We start from the raw sequence: 25,162 nt of genomic DNA on the forward strand, positions 1-25,162 counted from the left end.
TGCGGAGCTTTGTCAGGAGCGGCCCAGACAGTGTTATGATGAATGTGTCAGCGAGAGGGAGATGTATTTTTCCGCACACGGAAATCTGGCTCACCTTCTTTCTCGCTAACTTTAAAATTCATCATGACTCTGCAGGGGCATAATGAACTCCATCAAAAAATCAGCCGGCATTAACATCATCTCCAACCAGCTGATCCAACGGCTCAGGATACCGCTCATGTGAGCTCAAGAACACGAGTAATAGGCAATCAACCTCGCATAAAAGAACAATAGCAGCCATCATTCATTCTCATGTACAATTAGCGCAGCACTGACTGAGTGATGGCCCCTTAGCCCTCCGGCGCTCCGACGTGCCACTTCCTAGCTGCCTGCCTGCGATGGCACCGTAGAGGAAGAACGTGACACTGTGTGAAGTCTCTCACACAGAGATGACTTAAAAGGCTAATTGGGCCTGGAGGTTCTGATCCATCAGAAATCCCAGCACCCATCAGCTCTACAAGTCTCGTTTGCTGTTTGATGGCTACAATCTGACCATGTGACCTACTCATGTGGATCTGAGGACCACTGGACTCTCAGATCATCAGAGATGAGGAATAAGAGAGTAGTGCCACTATCTGTCATGCAAAGCCATTCCCGAGGCCCATTCCAAGTCAGTGTGGTGCCAATTCCCAAGGGACTCGCATCTTGTGACAGAAGGAAAAAATAAAACATTTACATATGCAATGCATCTCATTAATTATAATTAATGAAAGTGCCGCCTGCTTGCTCAGTGCCCCTGTTAGCACTAGGTAAATTAGCTATTCAGCACACATATACACACACGGCTATTTTCATATCCATCTTGACAATGGCTGGGTTTTCCGAGCGCTATTGATGCAGCGCAGCCTCGACGGACAGCGCATCTTAGAGTGGCTCAGGAGAAGAGGATATTAAAAAGAAGTCCCCTATGTTCTAATGACAGCACTGCGCGGAAACACAGAGAACATGTTGACACTGAGGGGTTTTCTTTATCCTGCCTGCGAGAGAGAATGAAAGAGAGAGAGCATTTCTGTGCAGCCATTCCAAAACGTGGAGAGTAATATGAGTTCTATTTACTGAAATATGGCCTCATCTCGCCGCAGCAGTGTAAGATTCCAAGAATTATTAGCTAGGGTTCGCTGTTGACATGGGCGCAGTATCCAGTGAGGCGAGTTAGATGTAACTGTCACATGACTCGCAGTCCTCTGCAGAGAAACGGCTGAACTAGAATGATCATATTCTAGGAAGAGCATACTGATTTTATAACAGACTGGGCAGAGTTTCAATTTAGAGTGGCATGGCAAAAATGGGGGTTTAGGTGATCGGTACATTTAATATACCAGCCAAGAGTGGGCGAATTTTGAACAATATCAAATTAGTTAGTTGTTTTTGTTCATGACAATCCACCAATGCTTTTATGTCTATTTGTTTATTGATTTTTTTGAAAAAAGTACACAGATTGTCTTGACAACAGACAACAGTGTGAAGGGTAGATTGAATAAAATATTAATTCAGTATTTATTTTACAGCATTCAACCCTCAACAATATTTTTTAAAAACCATTCCATTTTATTTGCTTTGTTCAGACACTTCAAAATCATACAATTATTTTGGCTCTTCCTATGGCGCGTTTTTTTTTTTTAATGATTATTTCTTTGAAATTGTTTGCTCTTTCATTCTTTTACTACTTTTTTTCCTTTGAAGTCCCTTAAAGGGTTAGTTCACCCAAAAATATAAATTCTGTCATTAATTACTCATCCTCATGTCGTTCCACACCTGTAATACTTTCATTAGTGAGGCCTCCATTACCAGCAAGATAATTAACACTTTCAGATGCACAGAAAGCTACTAAAGACATATTTAAAACAGTTCATGTGACTACAGTGGTTCAACCTTAATGTTATGAAGTGACGAGAATACTTTTTGTGCGCCAAAAAAACTAAATAACTTTATTCAACAATATCTAGTGATAGGCGATTTTAAAACACTGCTTCATGAAGCTTCGAAGCTTTACGAATCTTTTGTTTCGAATCAGTGGTTCGGAGCATGTATCAAACTGCCAAAGTCACGTGATTTCAGTAAACGAGGCTTCGTTACATCATAAGTGTTTCGAAATTTCAATGGTTCACCACTGGGGGGCGTGACTTTGGCAGTTTGATACACGCTCCGAACCACTGATTCAAAACAAAAGATTTGTAAAGCTTCGAAGATTTATGAAGCAGTGTTTTGAAATCCATCATTAGATATTGTTGAGTAAAGTCGTTATTTTGTTTGTTTGCCGCACAAAAAGTATTCTTGCACAAAAAGCTTTCTGGGCATCTGAAAGTGTGAATTATCTTGCTGGCAATGGAGGCCTCACTGAGCCATTAAATTTGATCAAAAATATCTTAATTTGTGTTCCGAACGGATGTGGAACGACATGAGGGTGAGTAATTAATGGCAGAATTTTCATTTTTGGGTGAACTAACCCTTTAAAAGTTGCAGCCAGCAGCTACCACCCTTTAGCCCAAGACAGCTTGTCCACTAAAGCTAAGCAGGGTTGAGCCTGGTAGTACCTGGATGGGAGACCTCCTGGGAAAAATAGGTTGCTGCTGGAAGAGGTGTTAGTAAGGGCGAGCAGCTCACCCTCTGGTCTATGTGGGTCCTAACGCCCCAGTAGTGTTGGGGACTATACTGACTATACTGTCAAAAAAAGCACCGTCCTTCAGATGAGACATTAACCTGAGGTCCTGAATCTCTAAGGTCATTAAAAATCCTTCGAAAAAGAGTAGGGGTGTAACCCTGGCATCTTGGCCAGATTTACCCATTGGCTTCTGTCCAACATCAGGGTCATCCCCATATAAATACTGATTGGCTTTATCACTCTGTCTCCTCTCCACCAATAAACGTGTGTGGTGGGCATTCTGGCACAATATGGCTGCCGTCACATCATCCAAGTGAATGCTGCACATCGGTGGTGGTTAAGGGGATTCCCCTCTTCCACATGTAAAGTGCTTCGAGTGCCGAGAAAAATGCTATATAAATTAGGGATGCACTGCGCTCGTGTACTTGTACTCGTACTCATTAAAATGCTCCAATACCAACAACCGATACAGTGCTTGTGACAAAGAAACACCAACAAGAGCAAACAGAGAGCAGAATGGATATATCAGAGAAGTATGTCTATGAAGTAAATGTATTGAATTAATAGAATGTTAAACAAATTAAATATTTGTGCTAATAAAGCTGCTGTGCAAGAGACACAGAGTGGATTGAGTGCGCAGCGGCACAGACACGCAAGCTTGTCAAGCGCACATCCCTTTTTCGCAGACATTGCTGGAAAGTTTGTAGTTCGGGCGGATATCAATAGCTAAAAAAGGTAAAATGAGGCACATACTAACGTTAACTGATGGTAAAAAGAAAGTGAGCAAGCACTTCTGTTGCATGCTCTTGATTGCTGATCTCTCACTTAACACAAGTGTCATTTGGATTAAAACTAAATCATATATGTAAAAACTTGAACCGTTACGTGATTTATATATAACGAGTGGTTCCCTACATTATTACAGGACGTTTACAGGACAAGAAGTGTACAAACAAACATCAGAAGCATGCGCACAGAAAGCGAAGTCTCAGACAGCACTTGAATACTGCACTGAATTCTCCTTCACGTCTTCTTGCATTTGAACTGATGAATTCACACAAAATTATGTAAAAACGTCTGTCTTTGCGAGTATATTAGTAAACATGGTTATGTCTTAAGTGAATGTAAACAGTTGAGAAATAAAATGCATGTGTAACAGTATTGGATCCGTGCATTCATTCTTAATAGGTCAGCAGCTTAATAAACCTGCTGCTGTGTTTTTAATGTTAATCAAACAACAAAGGACAAAGAAATCACTCACTGCTCTTGACTGAATGACTTCTGTAACTTCGATAACGATTCATCTATATCTAATTTATACATTAAAGACTATGCAGTGTTGTTTTACATTTGATTACTTTATTCAAATTCTGTACCTGAAAACTACTGTTAGACCTACCTGAAAACCTGAAAAGCATTTTTTATTTCATTTGCATCCTTGTTGTTGTATTTATTTGTGCTATTTGCAATTGGATTATTTGTTCTTATCTTACTACTGACTGCTTACTTGTCTTTAATAATGTTTTAAATTTACATTAATAAGACTTGTAGTTTTTGCTGTAGTATTAAAATTGTACTAGAGAACTGTGATATTTCACTGGTGTGTATCTTAACATTTGAACCACTGACCCGACCAGGCCAGTAGAAAAAATCCTTATAGCATTGAGCCCTGCGGAAGCAGCTCTAAATATGTGCTGTGCTATTAAATGAAAGATAAAATATGATAGAGCAATAGAATGAACAGTAAAAGTAACAGAAGCTTGTAAAATACATTTTAACAGGCATAATTAAGCATGAAAATAACTGAAGGAAATATATATTTGCTAAGCAAATTAAATCAATGACTATGATTCATATTCTTTTGGTTTCTCTACCTAATATATTTAAAAAGTACAAATGCAGTGAAATCACAGGTATCAGCGAGTACAAAAAAATTTAAAGTATCGGTATCGGCCTCATTTTGGAAAAAGTTGTATCGTTGCATCCCTAACATAAATGTAACAAATTAGTATTATTATTAACATTGTCATTTGTTTTCTGAAATTCTTTGTTAAGTTGACGCTCTGATCGAAGAGCTGCGCAGACGCCTCTTGTCGTTGCCATGGTGACATCTGATAGGACTCAAACCCTGCACTCTGCCTCTCTTCTCCTTTCCTTTTTCTTTTTTTAATTCTATTTCCATTTCTAGCTCCACTAATCAAGGACTGCCAGTAAGCCCAGAACAAACAGATGTTACCGATTAATTTTCCCATCACTTGAATTAGAAAGTAAATTAAAACAAAAAGATTTTCTGCTGGAGTTCAATAAACAACTCATGCCTGTTTCATTTTTTTTTACCTCCTGTCAAGAACAAATGTTACACTGCTAACAAGGCAGATGCATGGCTGCCTAATGGGAGGGTTGTTGGTTTTGCAGTGCTTTTTTTAAAGCCACCAGAATGTGGCTCATTATGGCTGGTGTTAGTGTGTGCACATGTGTGTATGAGTGTGTGTTTGTGAGCTGTTTCACAAGCTGGAAAGACTAGCATTATTGTTAGCAGTGCCCAGCGTGCTGGTGCTTTCATATGCTTATGACCTTTTGGGGATTTTTGCCAAGGTTTCAGTTTCTATGATGTTGTACAAAAGACTCTGCTCTGCTGATACTTTGCAATGCAGAGTGCGCTTCCCACACAAACATACCACCCAATTCCTACCACGAGTGCATGTGGAGCCTATGGCATTCTCCATGTTGATTTTCTGTGTTCTGTAAATATACCTTGTCCAGGCCAAAGGTCTTGGTGAGGGCAAAGCCCCAGCCCTGCTCAAAGGCCCTGCGGATCATGGCTGCACTGGTTGTGGGTGGAGCACTGGCCAGCCCAAACGGGTTAGGAAACTTGATCCCGCACATTTCCACGCTGATGTCCACTGTATCGATGGCGCAGTGGAACAAGGGCAGTTTAGGAGTGGTGCTTACTGTATTACCATAAAGGGACTGCAGAGAAAACACACACATATAAACTTTTTTTTTTTTACTTTTTTGTGCTTTTCACACACAAAAAAATAAACACAAAAAATGCACATCCCAAGGGAATAATAATACAACATCTTTAATAATTAGTAATACTACTTTTTCCCATTAATAAGGTTCTTTCAGCAGGTTTAAAGGAATGGTCTAAATTCCAATTATATTTGAGTTGAAATACTACATGTTTCTGCATATATATATACTGCAATGAGTCAAAAACAGCCTTCAGCCAATTGCTGCATTCAATAATGTACATAAAAGAATCTTTATTATTATTGTTATTATTAATAATTTGTATTATTATTATTATTATTATTATTAATAACAATTTCAACTTTCACACAACAAGATATTTTTGGGTAACACTTTATTTGAGGGTCTTTTAACTAGTTGCTTATTAGCATGCATATTACTAGAATACTGGCTGTTCATTAGTACTTATTAAGCACATATTAATGCCTTATTCTTCATTACCTTATTCTACATTCTTAATCCTACCCAAGACTTAAACTTAACAACTACCTTACTAACTATTAATAAGAAGTAAATTAGGAGTTTTTGAGGGAAAAGTCTAAGTTAATAGTTTTTATGCATTCCCTATGCTAAAGTGTTACCTTTTTTTTTTTTTTTTGACAATTTCTCAAACTGTCACTAAGGCAGAGAGACTTCCTGAGCATGTGCTGATTAAGTTTCATCACTCTAGTTTGTTTGTGACAGAGGAAATTTATTGCTACTAGCGAAGAAACATTTTTTTGCAAGCTAAAAACCCAGACAAACAAGCACACTGCGTGAGAGAACATCTCATTCCGCTGAAGATCCATACACAAAGCCCTAAAACCGAAATTTAAACAACACCCACAACAAAATGTGATCTCATCTTCCAATGATTTACGTGATCTTGAACTGCTGAACCCATTAGCAAATATTTGAACAGCTCTTTCTCTGTAGTCCAAAATTACAGAATGGTTTTGGGGGGGGGGTATGGATTTGCCGAACAAACACTTCAGCGTGACTTCCCCTGGCCACAGTTACATTAGCGATTAACCTCTGCATGAACCTTCTCTTTATGCTGCCACTTAGGTCGGTGTGCAAAATCGCAGAAAATAGTCTTCTTCTAGGAAAACGAAGGAAGAAACTTCTACTGTTTGAGTGTCGAAGCCAAAAAGCACTCAAGATGTCACCCTGAGAAAAAAAATTCCCTGTGGAATAATGCCCTCGCTATAAAAACTGTGAGCGTAAAACTTTGAGTGCTACGCTAATACTGAAAATTGCTGGCACTGACACATAATGTGAAGCAGGCTCTCAGAGCTACACAACTGTGGCCAAACACTAAGCATGTTGTGTAAGACGTCCAAATGCAGAATGAGATGGATTGGCTTATTGAGTGGAGAGCCCACCTGGATGTACTTGTGGATGTGCCAGGAAGCTTGTTTGCCATCGTTGACAGACTCCACGGTGGTGTTGGCCAAGCCGGCGATGTCTCCGCCGGCAAACACCCAGGGTTCACTGGTCTGCATGGTTTCGCAGTTCACCTCAGGTGTCCCCCATCCGTTCAGCTTTATTGGTTCCAGGGCCTTCTTCACTGTTCCAGCACAGAATGTTGCAAAGATTAGAGTTGTCAGAGTGTATGAAAACTCAATGAAAATGTCTAATTTACAACTATAGCCCTTTTCGGACGGTAATTGTTTCTCATAGGGACGTAAGGTATTTTCAACATTTACAGGGGCTAGTCTGATTTTATTGCCATCTGAATCCAAAATGTCAGTGTTTTTCTCCCACCACCCGCGTAAAAATTGAATTACCTACTGTTTTTTGACAAATGCCAAGGTCGTGTGGTAATTATAAGAACCGTCTGAATCCACATCTCTGAGTTTACAAGAGATCAATTCAAAATTCACAGTTACAATAACTGTTGCGCTTCACTGTAATTTGCATGCATTTTAAATATGTACACTTTTATTACTGAAAAGCTAGGAAGTATTTACAAGAACAATATTTCATCACCACTCCACCTTAGTGAAAGGAGAAAGAGGAAAATAGCATGTAAACATTTGAAATGGGCCGTTACAGCAATACAGCCTTAAAATTTTATCGTAAAATGTATTGCATACAATTATATACATTAAAAATATAAACTAAGCAGCTTTATGTTTACCTCATGTAAATAAGAGGTTGTGGTAACTTATTTACGCTAATTTCCATAATTTTAAAATGACATCCATCATTTTGAGATAAAATGCAAGACAAAACCATTTCAACTATAGTGTGTCTATCTTCCTTTTTTTAAACAGATTTAAATAATCACATAATAAATAGGATATTATTTTCCTATTATTAAATTAAATCTGAATTTATTCATATTATTCCAAGCATATGACATTTTATTTACAGAAGACAATCATGCGACCACGTGAGCAGCGCGTTTCCGGGTTCGAAGGATCACTAAACTCGCTCCTCCACAGTAAATAAATAGCCATCTGAATGCAGGAGTTTTATTACTGAGTTGCCATGCAAATTTATTTTTACAGATGTCCACGTGAGAAACAATTACAGTCTGAAATAGGGCTAATAGCAGGGAAGGGCACACTAGGAATTTAAAAAAATAAAAAAATTAAATACACAGCATTTCAAAAGTTTTGTCAGTATTTTATTATTATTGTTTTTGAAAATAATCATTACTTTCATTCAGTAAGAACATTTATAATTATAAGCAACAAAGGATATATCTGTGCTGTCTTCACAAAACAAGCAGATGACGGCACTTTGGTAGACAGTGTTTTGTTACAAAAACACTGGATTCAAATGTGTCTTGTTGCTTTCCAACCTACGTACAATGCATTTTTCAGCTTTCAGGCACATCCAAGGTCTTTTTAATGGATGTATGTAGTTATTTCTCTTCACGGTCACACAGGTGTCCTTGCAGAGAAAACATGTGTAGTTCACATGTGCAAATTCCACTAAGTTATGTTCAACAACCAGATAATACTTTTAGTCTTAATTTAATCATTTAAAAAAATTGTCATTTATAACATAACAAACTTATTTTTTTAATGTTTTGCTAAAAAAATTTAACTGTTGTCTTTCAAATAAATGGCATTTGTTCTAATATTTTGTTGTCAAACGCAATTTTTTTTTATTTGCTGACATATTTCATATTAAGATAGATCATTTGGATGGAACATAACGAAAAATATAATTCCTTCTTTTTTTTTCTTTTTTTTAATAGTCAATAGGCTAGTTACACATGCATGAATAATGATTTGCTATTCGCTAGTCAGCTGCAGGTAGTAGAGGGCAACAGTCGAGTTCCGGAAGTAAAAAATCCCATTCATTTTCTCCATAGGGGAATTTTAAAAGATAACTTATAAACTTTAAAGACAAACTGTAAGCTGTGAGGTTATTTATGCTTATTTTTTTTAACAGCAGAATTCCAGGTGAAAAACTTCATTACCCATGAGTCTGCAGAGAAATTTCTATCAATCAGAGAACTGTGCAACAAATCGCAACAAATTGTGTCAGAAAAACACATTAGTCCCCATCCACTCCCATGAAGCACTGTGACTGATGTACAGTAATAGAGTCGGTCTACGCTCTCAAACTACTTTAATATTAGTGTACATACAGTATGCATATTTTTCAATAAACTTAATAGATATTGTTTCTATACACATAATCAACAACTTTAAAGCTGCAGTGCATAAGTTTTGCCTCTTTGTCACCATCTCTTTTCGAAACCTGCAGTTATTTCCGGAATTATCATCTTTACATGGGTTGTGCATTGGCACAGCACCTCAGCACGGATGAATCTAATGTTTTGAGGAGAATGCGTGGCCGTCAGTCACCGGAAGTATGACCAAAATAAGAATTTTCTCTAGAAAATGTCATCTGAACAAGTAACAAATCTGCCACTTTTGTTCTGACCAACTGAGAAAATAAATATTACAATAAATCTCACTACCAATGGTGATTAAATCCAACGATCGCTTAGCTCATATCACATCAAACCATGCAAATTATTATTGTTATACTTTGTTCTCAAATTGTTAATGTTAACAACATCAGCATTGCGTGACTATGTGTATTTAGTGTGTATTAGCATTACCTGTAGATTTCAATTTCTGTACAGTCTAATCTCTAATTGTCCATTTGTTATACCATACAATCCGCCATCAAAATGATAAGTTTAATTATTCCGGCTGCTGTGAGAAAACGCTAGATTAGAAAACATTATTACATGCTTACCATTGTGAATCGGGCTAAGGTAAGGAGATAGTTTTGAACACTGGCTGGTTATGTACTTGCTCAAAAAACAAAAAAAAGTTACGGACTGCAGCTTTAAATCAATAGTTTTATATTTCTTTTCATTTTAAGTCGATTATGTCATTCGCAATGCTTCGTAGGATTGTAGTTCTTTCCCTCATTAAAGCAGTTAAGTACACTGTCTTGTACCTTTGTGTTTTTTTTTTTAATTTTTTTTATTTTCAATTACTTTCTTTCTTTAAATCAAACTTGTCATGTTGTTATTCACCTCGTAGCTGGTTGGTTAAGTTCATGACTTTTGATGCTTTATTAAAGACTTTTTTTAAATCAAAATGAATGGGAAAAATACTTCTGGAACCAAGACCGCTAAAAAGATGGCAGTCACTGTTGCACTCTATTGGGGGAGGGACATTCTCATTCTAAAGAGCTTTTGATTGAACAAAAATCTGTGAAGGATGAGTCATCAATTTTTTGGTCCATTTTCCCCAAAAATAACTCTATATAATATACAGCTAGTAGACACAAATACAAAGCCACAAAACTTTGATTTTGAATGTATGGTCTCTATAAGTGTCCAAATACTTTTTGGTGCCACTGAGGACACATAACTGTTCACTTAGTGACTGCTAGATATTGTTTAAGCTAAAAAATGAAGACATGTCTTTGATGGAAGAAGAAATGACAGTCCCTCCGGATTCCTGCATGAGACAAGCAAAGGAATTTGTAACCCTGACGGCCCTGTTGATGCTTTTGCTGTGGCTGTTATTGTGGAGTATATTTTCCCTTTCCTTTTTTTTTGAGACCAATCCCCTAGTCCCTCCGTCAGCTCTCCTCGCCTGACGCTCCAGTGATCATGAAGACTGCCGGCCTCATCACTTTCAGCAAAAAAAAAAAAAACATCCTCACACCCTCCTGTTTGTTTCCCTCTTCCCCCACCCCCCCTCTCTGTCTCATGCACACACATGCGGGCTGTGGAGTGTGACAAATCTAAGAGACTCCTGAGATCTTCCCCTTAAATGAAATGGCCTCCTCTCAGAATCCAGTAGTACTCTCCAGAGAAACTTCTCATACAACTGCTCATTGCTAAGCTCCATTAGAAGATGGAATGCTGTGTGAAATACAGGCAGGAGAGATGCTGGCATGAAGAAATGCAACAGCTTAGAGGAGACAAAGCCACTTTGGATGGGCAAAAGGGAGAATGCAGGATGCAGTACTAAAAAAAAATGGAAATATATTAAAGTCGCCATAAAATCAAAATTGACAATTCTTATTTTTTTTATGTAATATTGAAGTGCTTATCGTAAATGATTTATGTGTGCATATCTTTTTTTTTTTTTTTTTAATTCATGTGCCCTGGTAATCTTTAATCAAAATAACTACCCCTCCCTCTTGCAGCAACATCTCTTCCATATTCTGATGATGTGTTTACTGGCACGAGGGATAACCTGTCCCTCACATGAGATCAGAGCAATAGCAAACCACAACCATCCAATCAATTCCCGATGGACAAAATGAAGTCCTGCCCAACATTTTTTTTTTTCTTGTTCGAGAAGCCGTTTTAATCAGATATACGTGACAATAGGGAAGAAAAGACTATTGCAATTACTGTTACTTGGGAGCCCTAATCACCTCTGATACTTTGAGGAAAGGCCAATGAAAATTGGTTGGCGAGTGGAACTTGTACACGTCGCTCACCCAGACATATGGGTCTAAAAGGAGCCGGCGTGCATCCTCATTCGGGTTTGTGCTGAGGAGCTGAGACAGTGTCCTAGAAATATCCATGGACAGTTCAACGTTGTGGCAGGAGGGACACCACGAATCGTTCTCTCCATCAGGGAATGGAGGTTACAATAGTAACCGAGATGTTCCCTATCTGTCAGTCATTACGATGTGGTGTTGATGACTGACACTAGGGCTCCCCTGGGAAAAACGCCACAACAACTGAACCATGTTACGAGGTTTTGGCGGTGCAGATGTCGGCAAGCTCCCATGTGCCTGGTAACAACATTGTAATCTACCGAATGCCCCACTTAAGCCATGTAGTCCTATGTACCGCACTGGGACAGAGAGGACAGTACTTACCATGGGAAGTACTGTACTAAGCCAGTCTTTGGACCTTTTCTCTTTTTTTAATTCACAGCTGTGCGGACCCGAGGAAGCGCTGGAGAAGCATTTCTTTTTCCATACAGAAAGGAACACTTTGGAGACAACATTCTGCCCAAAGGGATGTTAACATGTGGAGAATATATCACATGGACTTACCAACCAAGAAGTACCACACATGGAAAGAAGTCTCCTCAATAGGTCCTACCTTCTACAAGCATAGTGACTGGCGGCACAGAAAGATACAGGTTTACCGTCAGGGAATCCGTGTCATGGAAAATATCTCATATGGGATTACCGTCAGGGAATCGCTACATATGGAACACTTAGCTCACATGGACAAAAAAAGTGCAGGTTATTACCTAAGGGAGAGAAAAGGCATTATGTACAAGCGGTAAACATGGCCTGTTGCCTGTAACTTACCTGTTCGTACCCAGTAGTACACAGGATGAAATTGGCTTGAAGGTATTGGGTGTAGCCCAGCCTGCTGCTCTATAGATGTCTGTTAGAGAGGTACAGTTTGCAAGAGCCTAGGAGGATGCAACACTTCTCGTGGAGTGTGCATGCACTCCTAAAAGGGCACGGCAGGCCTTGGGCCTGGTATGTCAAGGCAATAGCATCTGCAATCCAGTGGGCCATCCTCTATTTGGAGACAGCCTTCCCCTTCTGCTGCCCCCCCCCCCCCCCCCCCCAAAAAAGTGCTGCTTAGAGTTCTGAAGCTCTGCATGTGGTCTAAGTAAACACACAAGGTGCATACTGGACACAGCAACGACAAGGCTGGGTCTGCCTCATCCCGAGGCAGCGCTTGAAAGTTCACTACTTGGAAGTAGTAGGAACTTTGGGTACGTAGCCCGGCCAGGGTCTCAAAATCATTTGGGGAATGCCGGACCGAACTCAAGGCACATTTCGCTGACAGAGAACACCTGGAGGTCCCCAACCCTCTTGATGAGGGTTCCACTGTCTTCAATGAGAGGGATCTAAGCTCAACTGACTCCAGTGGCTCAAAAGGAGCTCTCTATAGGCCTAGCGAGACCACAGAGAGATCCTATGAGGGAATAAGGTGTGGCCTAGGAGGATTCAACCTCCTGGTGCCTCTGAGGAATCTGATGATCAGGTCATGCTTCCCTAAAGTGTTACCATCCACTGCTTCACTGCTTCATGATGTGCCACTTCTCTAAAGTCTTACCATCCACTGTTGCATGATGTGCTACTATAGCGGCCACATGCACTTTCAAGGTGGAAGGGGACAGCCAGCCAAGGAAGGAAAGCACTGACCCAACTGTGCATCTCTGTGGGTCTTCCCCTCGAGAAGAACACCAGTTCGCGAACAGACTCCACTTTAAGTCTATAACAAGGAGCATGAGTCTGGGTGGACCAGTATGGCGCAACCAACAAGACCTGTTATCCATCCTCCCTGACTCTGCACAATGTCTGTGCAAACTGGGGAAAATGCATATTTATGTAGGCCCCAGGGCCAGCTGTGTGCCAGCACGTCCTTGACAAGGGGGGCCTCGATCAGGGAATACTACAGCGGGCAATGGGAGGATTCTGGGGAAGCGAACAGGTCTACCTGCGCTTTGCCAAATCAACTCCAAATCAGCTGGACCGCCTGGGGATGGAATCTCCACTTCCCCTGAAGTGTCACTCATTGTGAGAGCGCATCCACTGCACGATCGAGTTCACCTGGGATTTGAGTGGCCTGCAGCCACTTCAGATTGCTGACATGTTGTCCGTCTAGATCAACATATGAAACCTCCACAGGGCCAGCAATATCACCAGCAACTCGAGGCAGTTGATGTGCCACTGCAGCTGAGGTCCTGTCCACAAGCCTGACGCAGTGTGCCTGTTGCACACAGCACTCCAGCCAGTCTTGGATGTGTCTGTTGTGACAACAACACACCTGGACACTTGTTCTAGGGGAACCCCTGCCCGTAGAAATGCAAGGTCTGTCCAAGGGCTGAATAAGTGACAACAAACCTCCCTGATGGCCACGCAATGTGTGCCGCTGCGGCATGCCCATCTCGGGACTCAAGTCTGTAGCCAATGCTGAAGCGGTCTCATATGCATCAACCCAAGTGGCATAACCACCGCAGAGGACACCATATTCTCCAGGAGCATCCGAAATTGTTTCAGTGGAACTGCTGTTTTTCCCCTGAATGTCTCCAGGGAGAGAACACTCCTTCGTGAGACGCGTCATAGTGACTGAGTCCAACTCCATCCCGAGAAAGGAGATGCTCTGCATTGGGGAGAGCTTGCTCTTTTCCCAGTTGTCCTGAAGCCCAAAACGTCTGAGGTGTCTGAGCACCAGATCCCAGAGTGCACACAACAAACCTCGAGAGTGAGCTAGGATCAGCCAGTCACTGAGAAAGTTGAGAATGTGAATGCCCATTTCCTTTAACGGTGCAAGGGCAGCCTCTGCGACCTTCATGAAAACGCAAGGTGACAGGGACAGCCCGAAAGGGAGGTATGTACTAGTATGCCTGACCCTCAAAAGCAAACCAAAGAAACGGTATGTGTCAAGGCAAAATCGAGACATGTAAGTATGCATCCTTCAGGTCTTTTGCTGCGAAACAATCCTGTTGGTAAAGTTGGTCGCCGAACGCACTTCCTACATCAATCCTGGCTCATGACTACCTGCAGATGATATTGGCCTGATGGACCTGCAGGATGCCCATGGCATGCAAGGCGGAAGCAGCCTGTCCAGCATATTTTGTGGACATAAATGCACTGCAATCGCACAATCCACCTCCATGAGGAACCTCCATGTACCTCCCCCACCGTCGAGGGTAGTGAGGATGGAAGAACCTACAAAGTGGGACCAGCAGTAAAAGGTGCCCTCCACGACATCGCCAGCACTTCAAGGAAGAAAAGCACTGGGGCCCAGATACCAATCATCCAACCGCGAACGCTCGGGACAGTGTGAAGAATTTCACTCCAGCCCGATGTTCGCAGCGGCCCAGGCAAGCATGGCCACCAACTCAGCATCGAACTCGATCCAACCAATTTGTGTACAAATTATTATTTTCAACTGAGCTGGTTGATTCGGTTCAGTTCACTCATCGAACAGAACAAATCATTTACAAATAGGACCAATCCAGTTAAACGAGTTTTCAAGCTTAGTTCACTGACTCACTGATCTGCATATCTCAAGTTAACAGTTCACTGTAGGGGAAAAATTATTTGTGAATAATGACTGAAATTTCAGTATGTGCCAGTGTTGTTTTAGTAATATTTATATACTATTTGTTAATAGTTTGAATGAGTTTTTATTTTATTTATTTATTTATTTATTTTTTAATATTTTTTATATTACTATTTAACTTTATTTTATTTCAGTTTTAGTCTTAGTAATTTTAGTACTTCAACTTATTTTATTTATGTTAGTTGCAAAGCCAACATTTCCAGTTTAAGTTAAATTTTTCATTAAATAGTTTTATTTTATTTTATTTCAGCTTTATTTCAATTAACAAAAAAAAAATAGTTTATAAAAAAAATATTTAATAGTTTTAGCTTTAGTTGACGATAACAACACTGGTCTTGATTCTTCAAAATTTCACCTTTTGTGTTCCACAATATATTTTTAACAAATAAGGGTAAAAATTATGACAGAATTTAATTTTTTGGTGAACTACATAATTGTGAGTATGTCTCAAAACTGCATTGCTCTGAGACCTAGGGGTCTGAATACAGACAACGTCATGCTTCATGGGGTCCACAGTGGTAAAAGTAGCCAGTCAGCTGCTCATCCCGCTGGCCAGTGGTGACCTAATCATCGACCAGCCTGCCCACCCAAGATTGCAGGGGGTGAATTTCTCGCTATCTCAGCTTTTCTGTAACACTGCAACGCAACCCTCTTCTGTCGACTCCGCCGGCCATTGAAGTGGATAAGTAATTCATATCTTGGCCAAGGTGCGGGGAGTGAGTGGCATTTATAAGCTTGCTATCTCTGAGCTTCGAGCTGGTGATGAAACGTCTCTCCGCTCAGAGACATTACAGTGTTTAGGATGGATGACAGGTTCGCTAGAGAGCAACAACACTGGGACAACAAAACACTAAGTAAAAACATGAGGAGGTGAAAAATAGCTGGATGAATGTGTGCTGACAAATAAACACAATGATATACAGTGGTGTACAAAAGTCTAAGGCCACATCTGGGATTAAAATCTAATTTAAACCTTGAAATAAAAAGTTTTAGGCTCTTAAAAAATATAAAGCAAATGAACATTAAATATTTAAGATTCTGCCCTATTTATAGATCACACATCAAATAAGTAAATTTGTGACAGTGATCATGTCTCTTTGTATTGACGATCAGATGTTCTTCCGTTGCAAGTCTTTGGATTAGTAAAGCAAAAGGGGGACAAACCAGATACTAAGACATTCTGAAATTTATGGTAATTTTTCAATTTTATTTTTCATTCAAATTATTATGTCATTTAATTTATAAAGGAAAAACAACTGTAAAATATATATATATTTAATAGCATTTTTAAAACAAAAAGGCCTAATGGAAAATTATATAAAATTACAATATATATAGTCAAGAAGCACAAAATGTGTGATCCAGACATAATATGTGAATGTGTGGTTGATGTTTTTGGCTAATCTGCTGAAATAAGGTTGTATGTGTGATGGTGGATTGATAAAGGATTCCCATAATGAAACAAGGCTCTCGTTTTGAGGGTCTTATCATCTCCTGCCTCTCCCTCAGAGTGATGGTTATCACACTGTGGCTACTAAAATCTGCTAAGGAAAGATAAGTGGGGCGGTGCTGAATGCTTATTGACGAGGGAACAGTCTGCATTCTGTGATGGCTCGCTGGGGAAATCTTTCACATGGACCACAGGTACACCAACATGTGCTCTTTTAAACTATAGAAGAAACTGTTTCTAACCCGGTGTGCCCGGTGTGCAGCACAAAATAATAAGTAATGGAATCGTTCATTTGGGTACCTTCAAACTACATTGCCTGGTAAACAAATACATTTGGGATGATGGGAAATAAAACTATTGTTTCTTACAACATACAACATATTTAGCTTCAAAAAGGAGATGAAAACAATAATAAACTCATATAAATGTAAGCTCATTAAAACCAGCTACAGCAATCGTCCTTTCTGAGGCTCACCTGCTGGATCGTTCAGCATGGAGCCAAAGGCGCTGATGATGAAGTCTGCTTTCAGGTGGACAATTTGCTCCTCATCCACAATCCAGGTGCCATCATCCCGCTGCTCTGTGCGGCAGAAACGCAGGCCTACGACATGCCCATCTTTCTTAATTACCTTACGAGGGGACAGGAATGGCAGGAACTCACACTTTTCCTCTTTGGCCACCTCCATCTTAAAAAACAGAAATCAAATGAGAAGCATGTGATTCTAATTGTGAACAAGTGAATGCTTGATAACAGAGTGAAGAGAACTAAATGCATTCATCTTTAAAAAAACGGTCATGATAGTGAAGTTGAAGTATTGGCTATAACCAGGACTCCCAGAAAACTTCACAGAAGACCTGAACATCTTTCTGCTTACAGACAGCATCACCCGTTTTACTGTACTGTGCCATTTACTTTTTGGAGACCCAAACCTCCTAGTGAAAACAGCCTAAAATCATCTACAAAGCATTTCTGTATCTTCTGCTAACCACTTAACCCTCCAGCTTCTCCCACCGTATCTTCTGATATCTGTACCAGTGCATCATTTCTTTACTCTTAAGAACCTATTCCAATAAAACACTCCAGTATAAACCATTTGCCAGGTTCGAAAGCACTTAGACTACAACAACCCTTCCACATGCACTGTTGACCCCCTTTTCGAACCTGCTTTTTTCCATCTTAACACTCTTATTCATCACCTCTACCTTCACCTGACCTCCCCAACTTCTGGTCATCTTCACATTGGCTTGTAGTCATGGACATCTGACAAGTTATGCAGATCTTTACTGCCCTTCCTCAGCAATGAAGAGCAGTGGTTCTCAGCTGGTGGGTAGTGACCAAAAAATGGGTGACAAATCTGTTCTGATAGGATAATGAACAGCAGTGGAAAAAAAATAAATTAAATTAAATAAACCAATGTAGCAAAACCACTGCAGAACCACATGGAGTGTGCTGTGTTCAAACGTATCTCAGACTACACCTGCAAGAACAACTTAATTGATGAAAATTAGATTTAAAATGGCACACTCCACAAAAATGGCCCTAATCACAGTGACTGAATTACAGGGTCTGCACTCACATTGTTCTCATCGTACCTTCAGAAAAGAACCTACTAGATATAATGGAAAGGATACACTTCATCTCCACACCCATTGGAGTTCCACAGGGTTTAGTACTCAGACCAATTCTGTTCTCCCTTTACACCAAATGGTTTTGTAGTTATCACCTCTCCTGTCTTCATCTGTCATTCTTATTGAGCTGATAATCAATTATTTCTCACTTTCCCACCCTCTGATAACCAAGTACCTCACAAATCAACTCATGTCTAACATTTCTACCTAGATGAACGGATGTCTTCAGAAGCTACATTTATCAAAAAACAAGCTTCTGTGCATCCTATCTAAAAACCACCCTAGCTTAAATAAATAAAAAAAATACTTATTGAATTATTTTAAAAAGAAACCTTGAACTGGCTTGTTTATTTGCACTAGGTTTTATTGTATCTATATTAGCTTTATTTGTACCAGTAAGCATTTATTTGTATCTGTACACAAATATTTTTTTTCCTAGTTGATAATATTCTAAACTGCATGCTTACCATCTGTTGATCACAATGGTATCATATGTCAAGCTAAAACACTTTTTGTAAGTAATTCTGGATAAAAGCGTCTGCTAAATTCCTTAAATGTACATGGACTGAGAGAAGAAATAAAACTAACACCTTTCATAAAAATTCCTCCATTATGAAGAGGCTTAATTTATGGCCATGGTGCTTTAGCACACCCCTATTTGAACGTTCGCACAGCAAAGGCAGATCTAATAGTTTCTGTAGTTACACATTTCTAAGTTTAACTTTCTTGACACTGTTGCCATGGCAGCGTTGCAACAGTTGTCATTGAGAAAAGAATATGTCTTAATTACTTTGTTAAAAAGCTCCACAGAAAAATAAATCTTATTATATAAAGTGCTGCCCATTATAACAGCTCAACATGGTCACCTTTACAGAAAGTTCTCTCACTTTTTTTCTTTTACTTTTTCTTTTTCAACTGCGTTTACTCCAAGGTTTTTACCTGAGGTTGGAAAGTCTAATAATAATAATAATAAAAACTTCATCTTCTAGTTTATTGTGTTTGAGCCAACCTAACATAGACACTAGATACAATATAGACATATAAATTGTAATTGTTACCCTAATGCATTAAAGTACACTTAATGCATTACAGTGCATTTATATGCATTCTGAACATACGTTTACCGTATATTATTTTAGTTGTTTGTACCTGAAACAATAATTTAATTTTGTGTAATGTGATAATTAACTGTTTTAAAAACGTAAGTCTTCGGTGCCTTTAACATAGTCCTGTGTGCTATCTAATCATGATTTCACATGTTTATTTTTATCTCAGACCTCTCATTCACAGACAAAGATCCATGTTTAACTCCAGCTCATACCATTCCAGATTTTACACTAGATTTCAGTTATCATAGATATTTAACTCTGAATCTTTTTACTGTCAGCTTATTCCATTAAGTGAGGCCATTCAGTTTTTCTCAGCTGACTTTTATTGCTTTTATTCTGACTGTCTGTTGTGTAATCTACGGCTAGCTGTGTTAACTTTGATATGGTTCCATTTGAAATGATTAATATTTAATGTAACTATTCCACATCACAGATAGAATTTTGCAAAATATCAGTAATAAATGAAACAATGGCTTTCGAAACTGGGCTATGTTCTCAGTTGAATTCTAGGAGAAAGGCACTAATTTTTTTTACACTCCCTTGAATACATTACATACATTTGGGAATCATTTTTATTATTTTAGGGTTTTAAGCAGTCTGGTGCAGCACAAGATAATTTTGAAGGTGAACTGTGATATTTCTGTCCATGAGCAGCACCAAAATAATAATAATAATACAAGTTTCAAATCAATTTTGTTAAGGCTGCACAGACTAGATTTTGCATTTTAAAAAATTATTGGAATTATCAAAGGAGCAAAGGAGATTGAGAAATACTCAGACAGAAGAAGATTTCTTTCTGTAGAGGTACACAGTAATCTGTCTGTCTATCTACTTGTCATCTCAGTCAGCAGTAGAGATAGAGAGAGAGTTGCCTAAATTCTTGTGAAACAACAACCTCAACAACAACAACAACAACAACAAAAAACGTCTAAAAGAACATGTCAAAATCCACACAAAATGTAATTTAAGAGGACAAAAAGAGAAAATGTCTTCTTAAGGACAGCTGTTCCTTCAATAGGAATTTATCACTGGCGGCAGGTGCTGCTGCTGCTGGTGCTTTTTTTACCTCTTCTGGAACAGCACGAATGTTGGTAAAGCCCTTTCTAAAGACCACAAAGACTCGTCGAGCTCCACAGCGGAGAGCAGAGGTGGCGCAGTCAAACGCTGTGTCTCCTGCGCCCAGGACTATCACATTCCCATGCAGCTTTGGCAGCTGCAAACGGCAATTACACATGCCTGCAAAAAACACGCACCACAGAAAAAGACACAACAAATAACACAAATTGTAAGTAAAATTCAGTGCATAAAGACTTAACCAATATCAAATACCAGTTGACTCTAACAGTTTGACCAGTGAATGCCACAAATGAAAACTCTTCAGGAGCTGTTATGTACTTTCTCCCAGTAAGTGTAATACTGTTACAAAAGAACATGTGAAAATAAAATTACTGTGAAAGGACGGCAACTGGTAGCCAGTATACAGTAATTCCAAATTAACATTTTTTTTTCTCTCTCGTTGGTACCTGTTTTACTGGCCTTTGCAACCAAAGGAAGGAAATCCTTTGATGTGTAGAATCCCTGTTCTGTGGTCAAGCCTTCAAATATCCTGTCCCTGTTTGCTTGTGGAAGACCTGTGCAGCATGAAAAAAAAGAGAAAAATTGTGTGTTATGATAAATACACTTGGAGGAAACAAAGGCTTGTTACTGAAACATTGGTAAAAATAAACTTTTAAGTGAGTGTACGGTTATATTCATCATTACAAAGTCTTTTGCACCCCCATTAGGCTTGTGTTTGCTTTAATGCTTCACATTATAACAACATTGGAAGCAATGTGCATTTTAAAATTTTGAATTAAGTTGCATAAATGACGTTTGTCTAAAATTCGGTGGCCTAAATTGTCTATTCTAAACATGTCTAAATTTAATTTCTGCAGATAATTTGCTTTAAATTGAATTGATCATAATCTACCTAACTTCGCGTCACTTTTTACTCAATAAAATGAGCTAAGTATTATCAGAATAAAAAATGCATGGTGGTCACTTGCTGTCTGTGATGTGTATATACTGTTATGTTCTGTTTTGTTTTCGTTTTCACTCTGTTTGCTCAGTTCCCGGTTGCTTGTGTTCATAGTTAGTTTCCTTGGTTGCTAGCTTACTTGATTACTAGTTTGCTTGATTACTACTCCTTGTGTATTTAAAGGGTTAGTTCCACCAAAAATGAAAATTCTGTCATTAATTACTAACCCGTTAAAATCTCAGTTCATTGTATTATGTATGTATCTATGTTTTCCCCTGCAATCTCCTGAGTTTTCTGTTGCGGATTTAATAAAGTCTGTTTTCGTTTAATCCCTCGTCTTTATGCGCACTTTTACAGCCACTTTGTGACACTGTCAAGTTCAGTGCCAATTTAGCATTCCTAATAAATAAATTATTTATATTATATTTTTGTATATAAAAAATATGAATTAATTCCATCCATCTCCCAAACTGTTTGTCCACTGTTAGGATGCTGGAGCCTATCCTAGCTTCTCAGTCCAGATTATTATATTATATTATATTATATTATATTATATTATATTATATTATATTATATTATTCATACTCTATTATATACATTATTATATTAGTACTCTTACATGTTATACAAAAACTGAACCACATATAAAATCTCTCCTTGTTCACCAACTGTTTTTTTATCAGGGTTTTGTTCAGTTTTCCTGTGTTTGGTGCATGTTTCCTTTGTTCTAGTTTTCCTGCCTGTGTTAATTATCATGTTTGTTGCCTTGGTTACTGATTCAGTTACACCTGTGGTTCATTTCATTAATTAGTTTGGTCTATTTAAGCCCTGTGTTTTGTTCTGTTCATGGTCCGTTATTGTTGCGTTTTATGTGGTTGTTCTGTTCAGTGTCCTGAGTTTTGTTAAAATAAATGTTGAAAACTGCTGCATTTAGATCCTTCTTTTGCAACCACCCATGACATTACTTGTGCACCCTCAAAAAAAATAAAAATAAAAAAATAAATAAATAGGTGCATGACGCCTCTAATATTCAAAGAGCATTTAGCATATTGTAGTAGGGCAAGCGACCCATGTTAAAACCTCAGCAAAGCCATGATTTGTTCAGTTTATATCAACATTGTGACAAACATTAACGAGTGACAGTAACTGTTAAGCATAATCACACTTCAGCAACTGAAAATAATTCAATGATCTAATAGAGTTTGTTTGGAATTATGTCCTCCTCAGACACGTTGCATAAAATTACTAGAGGAACTAGAGGAACGGCAGACGGCTTCCTTAAGAAATATGTCGATAAGACAAAGGGCAAACAGAAATGGATCTAAGGGATACTTAACCCCCTGTCATTTCAAATCTGTCTATTAAGCTGGCACGCACCCCAAGGATGTACTGCGTGATGCAGGCTATCAATCTCTATCTCATTATGCCCATCATCACGATTTGAACAATGAACACCAAGGCCTCATGTGTGATGGGAAGGAAAAGCCATTCTGTGCCTTGAAGCATCAGATGAAAACTTTGTATGGAAAAGCATCAAAGAACAGATTAACATGTACAAACTGCAGGAGGTAACTGTAAGTTCACAGATACTCTAGGTACAAACATAATGTTGCCTGTACTTCTCTGCTACTATTATAGGCTATTTAAAGTCTGTTCTGAACAACGTCAGCGCTTTATATAAGGTAACATAAGGATAACGGTTAAAGTCACAAAGTTGTGTAGCTTAGAGATGTCTAAAAATGTCTTTTTGCTAAGAACAGTTGTTTTGTATAGCACCATTTGACACTTCTCAGATCAAATCTATGCACAAATTAAATAGTCTGTTTCTGTATTACTATAACGCATTAAGCAACTGCAAGCAGTAGCTGAAGAGAAATATTGTGATAAACAGACTGGTAATCGTTTTATAGCAGAGGTATGTACAGAAGTATATGTGATTCTAGAAATGAAATCTTGCGCAGAACCCTGAAGGTGTTTTGATCTATTCAAAAAATTTCATTAATCTCTATTCAAATCTGATAACACCTACATTAATGTTCACCAGCATTATTTGAGAATGATCCAAAGAATATCTTCAGTTGAAAAACATCTGACCGTCTGTACAAAGTTTGTAAAGTTCACACACAAACTTGGTTAGTTGGTTATTTGATTAGTGACCATGAAATTGAAATATTGGTAGCACTTTAGTTTACAGTCCTGTTCCCTATGTACATTCTATGTACTTATTATAGTAATTACAATTACTGGGTAATAACTAGGTACTAACCCTGAACCTAACCTTAACCCATGTACAGTAGTTACCTTTTGTTACCCAGTGCTTTCTTAGGTAAGTACACTGTAATTACACATAAGTGCACATACTGTAAAATAAAGTGTTTGTTCAATTCAGTCTTTTCAATATCAAAGTCTTCGCTATTGAGTGAATGGTGTAATAAGTCACGGCTGAAGAGGTTGCAGGCCCTCCGCTTCAGGTCGTGCCTAACAACACCCTTCAGCCATGACTTATTCATGATACAGCACTGGCCTTGAGTACCTTATTGCTTTTATAAAACGGTTACCACACCATACAAATATTATAGCCAAAAAATATATGTATCAATGCATGAAGTAAAATAACTAAAAGCCTTCCTTCCACTGGAAAAAACAGTCCCTGACCGTGAACAGCAACAGAAGTTACATTATTACGCCATTAGATGGCGGCAAAGGCTGTCTTTATGAGTGTGTCACTCAGTAGTGAAGACTTTTATATTGAAAAGATTGAATTGTTGTTAACACGGAACAAGACGCAACTGACAAATGCTTTGACTAGCGCTGTCAGTCATGGAAAACCCCTTAACTGTTAAAAGGACAAGATATTGCGGCAGACATTTAAACAGATTTTTTATTATGAACATAGGACTGACCTGAAGGAAAATGCTAAATCTGAATGCAGGTAATAAACTCGCTCACTCGATCTTTTTCTCACAATACTCTTCTACCAACGTGACCTCATGAGAATACGTGTGTATTTTTATGTAAATTGTGGTTCTACCACACGTACATTTACGTTTTCATACACACAAAAACGTACAACATTGACGTATTTAGAGGACTAAAACGTAAAAATACTTACGTATTAACAGCAATAAAAATGTAAATCATGTAACGTAAAGTATGAATGTATATGAATTCCCATGTATTAATATTAAAATCGTGGCTTTAATGATTTAATTTTGTTTTTAGTCGAATTTATTGAAAGCAGTTTACTCATCTACTTAATATGAAATAACATTTCTGTTCGTGACTTGTGCTGCTCGTTTCGGAGGATTGCATAATGTTAAACAAGACTACAATTTAAAACCTTATGAATAAATTTTCTGTAATTGTTTAACCATTTTGTAATATTTAGTTTGTTTGCTGTGCGACACAGAAAGCGTTTTCTCCTGCAGCGACTGACAATACAACCATAAGATACACCAAAACACAACATAAATTCACAAATCACATCCATTTTATTTGTTCGCTGTACTCCCAATCTTTAGAATCCATATGTTTGTAAGGAACAGATCCGATTTCAGCCCTTTATCCATCGATCTTCATTTTGATTCTCAGCAACAGCGACCGTCACAGTCAAAGCTCGCGATCGTTATGATTCAAATTTGAAAGTAGCGCCACCCTCGAGAAGTGTTACGACATGGTTTATGGCACTGATATCAAACGCTCATTGGTTCTCACCTGCTTCGTCACAGATTGCGACATGCCGTGTTTC

At 38.6% G+C, this 25,162-nt stretch overlaps 1 protein-coding gene across 3 annotated transcripts in view; it reads right to left on the minus strand.

The window, feature by feature from the left end:
• Window positions 1-25,162, minus strand: part of LOC127495656 (dihydropyrimidine dehydrogenase [NADP(+)]) — a 146,399-nt gene that overhangs the window by 62,413 nt on the left and 58,824 nt on the right. For all 3 annotated transcript variants that reach the window (XM_051862599.1, XM_051862600.1, XM_051862601.1), the window contains 5 exons: window positions 20,921-21,028; window positions 20,464-20,633; window positions 17,135-17,345; window positions 7,042-7,226; window positions 5,396-5,611 (listed from right to left, as the gene is read on the minus strand). In XM_051862599.1, the coding sequence (XP_051718559.1) occupies window positions 5,396-5,611; window positions 7,042-7,226; window positions 17,135-17,345; window positions 20,464-20,633; window positions 20,921-21,028 (890 nt within the window). The remainder of the gene's footprint in view (window positions 1-5,395; window positions 5,612-7,041; window positions 7,227-17,134; window positions 17,346-20,463; window positions 20,634-20,920; window positions 21,029-25,162) is intronic.

The sequence above is a fragment of the Ctenopharyngodon idella genome, chromosome 15 (genome assembly GCF_019924925.1).
Source record: "Ctenopharyngodon idella isolate HZGC_01 chromosome 15, HZGC01, whole genome shotgun sequence".
Taxonomy (NCBI): domain Eukaryota; kingdom Metazoa; phylum Chordata; class Actinopteri; order Cypriniformes; family Xenocyprididae; genus Ctenopharyngodon; species Ctenopharyngodon idella.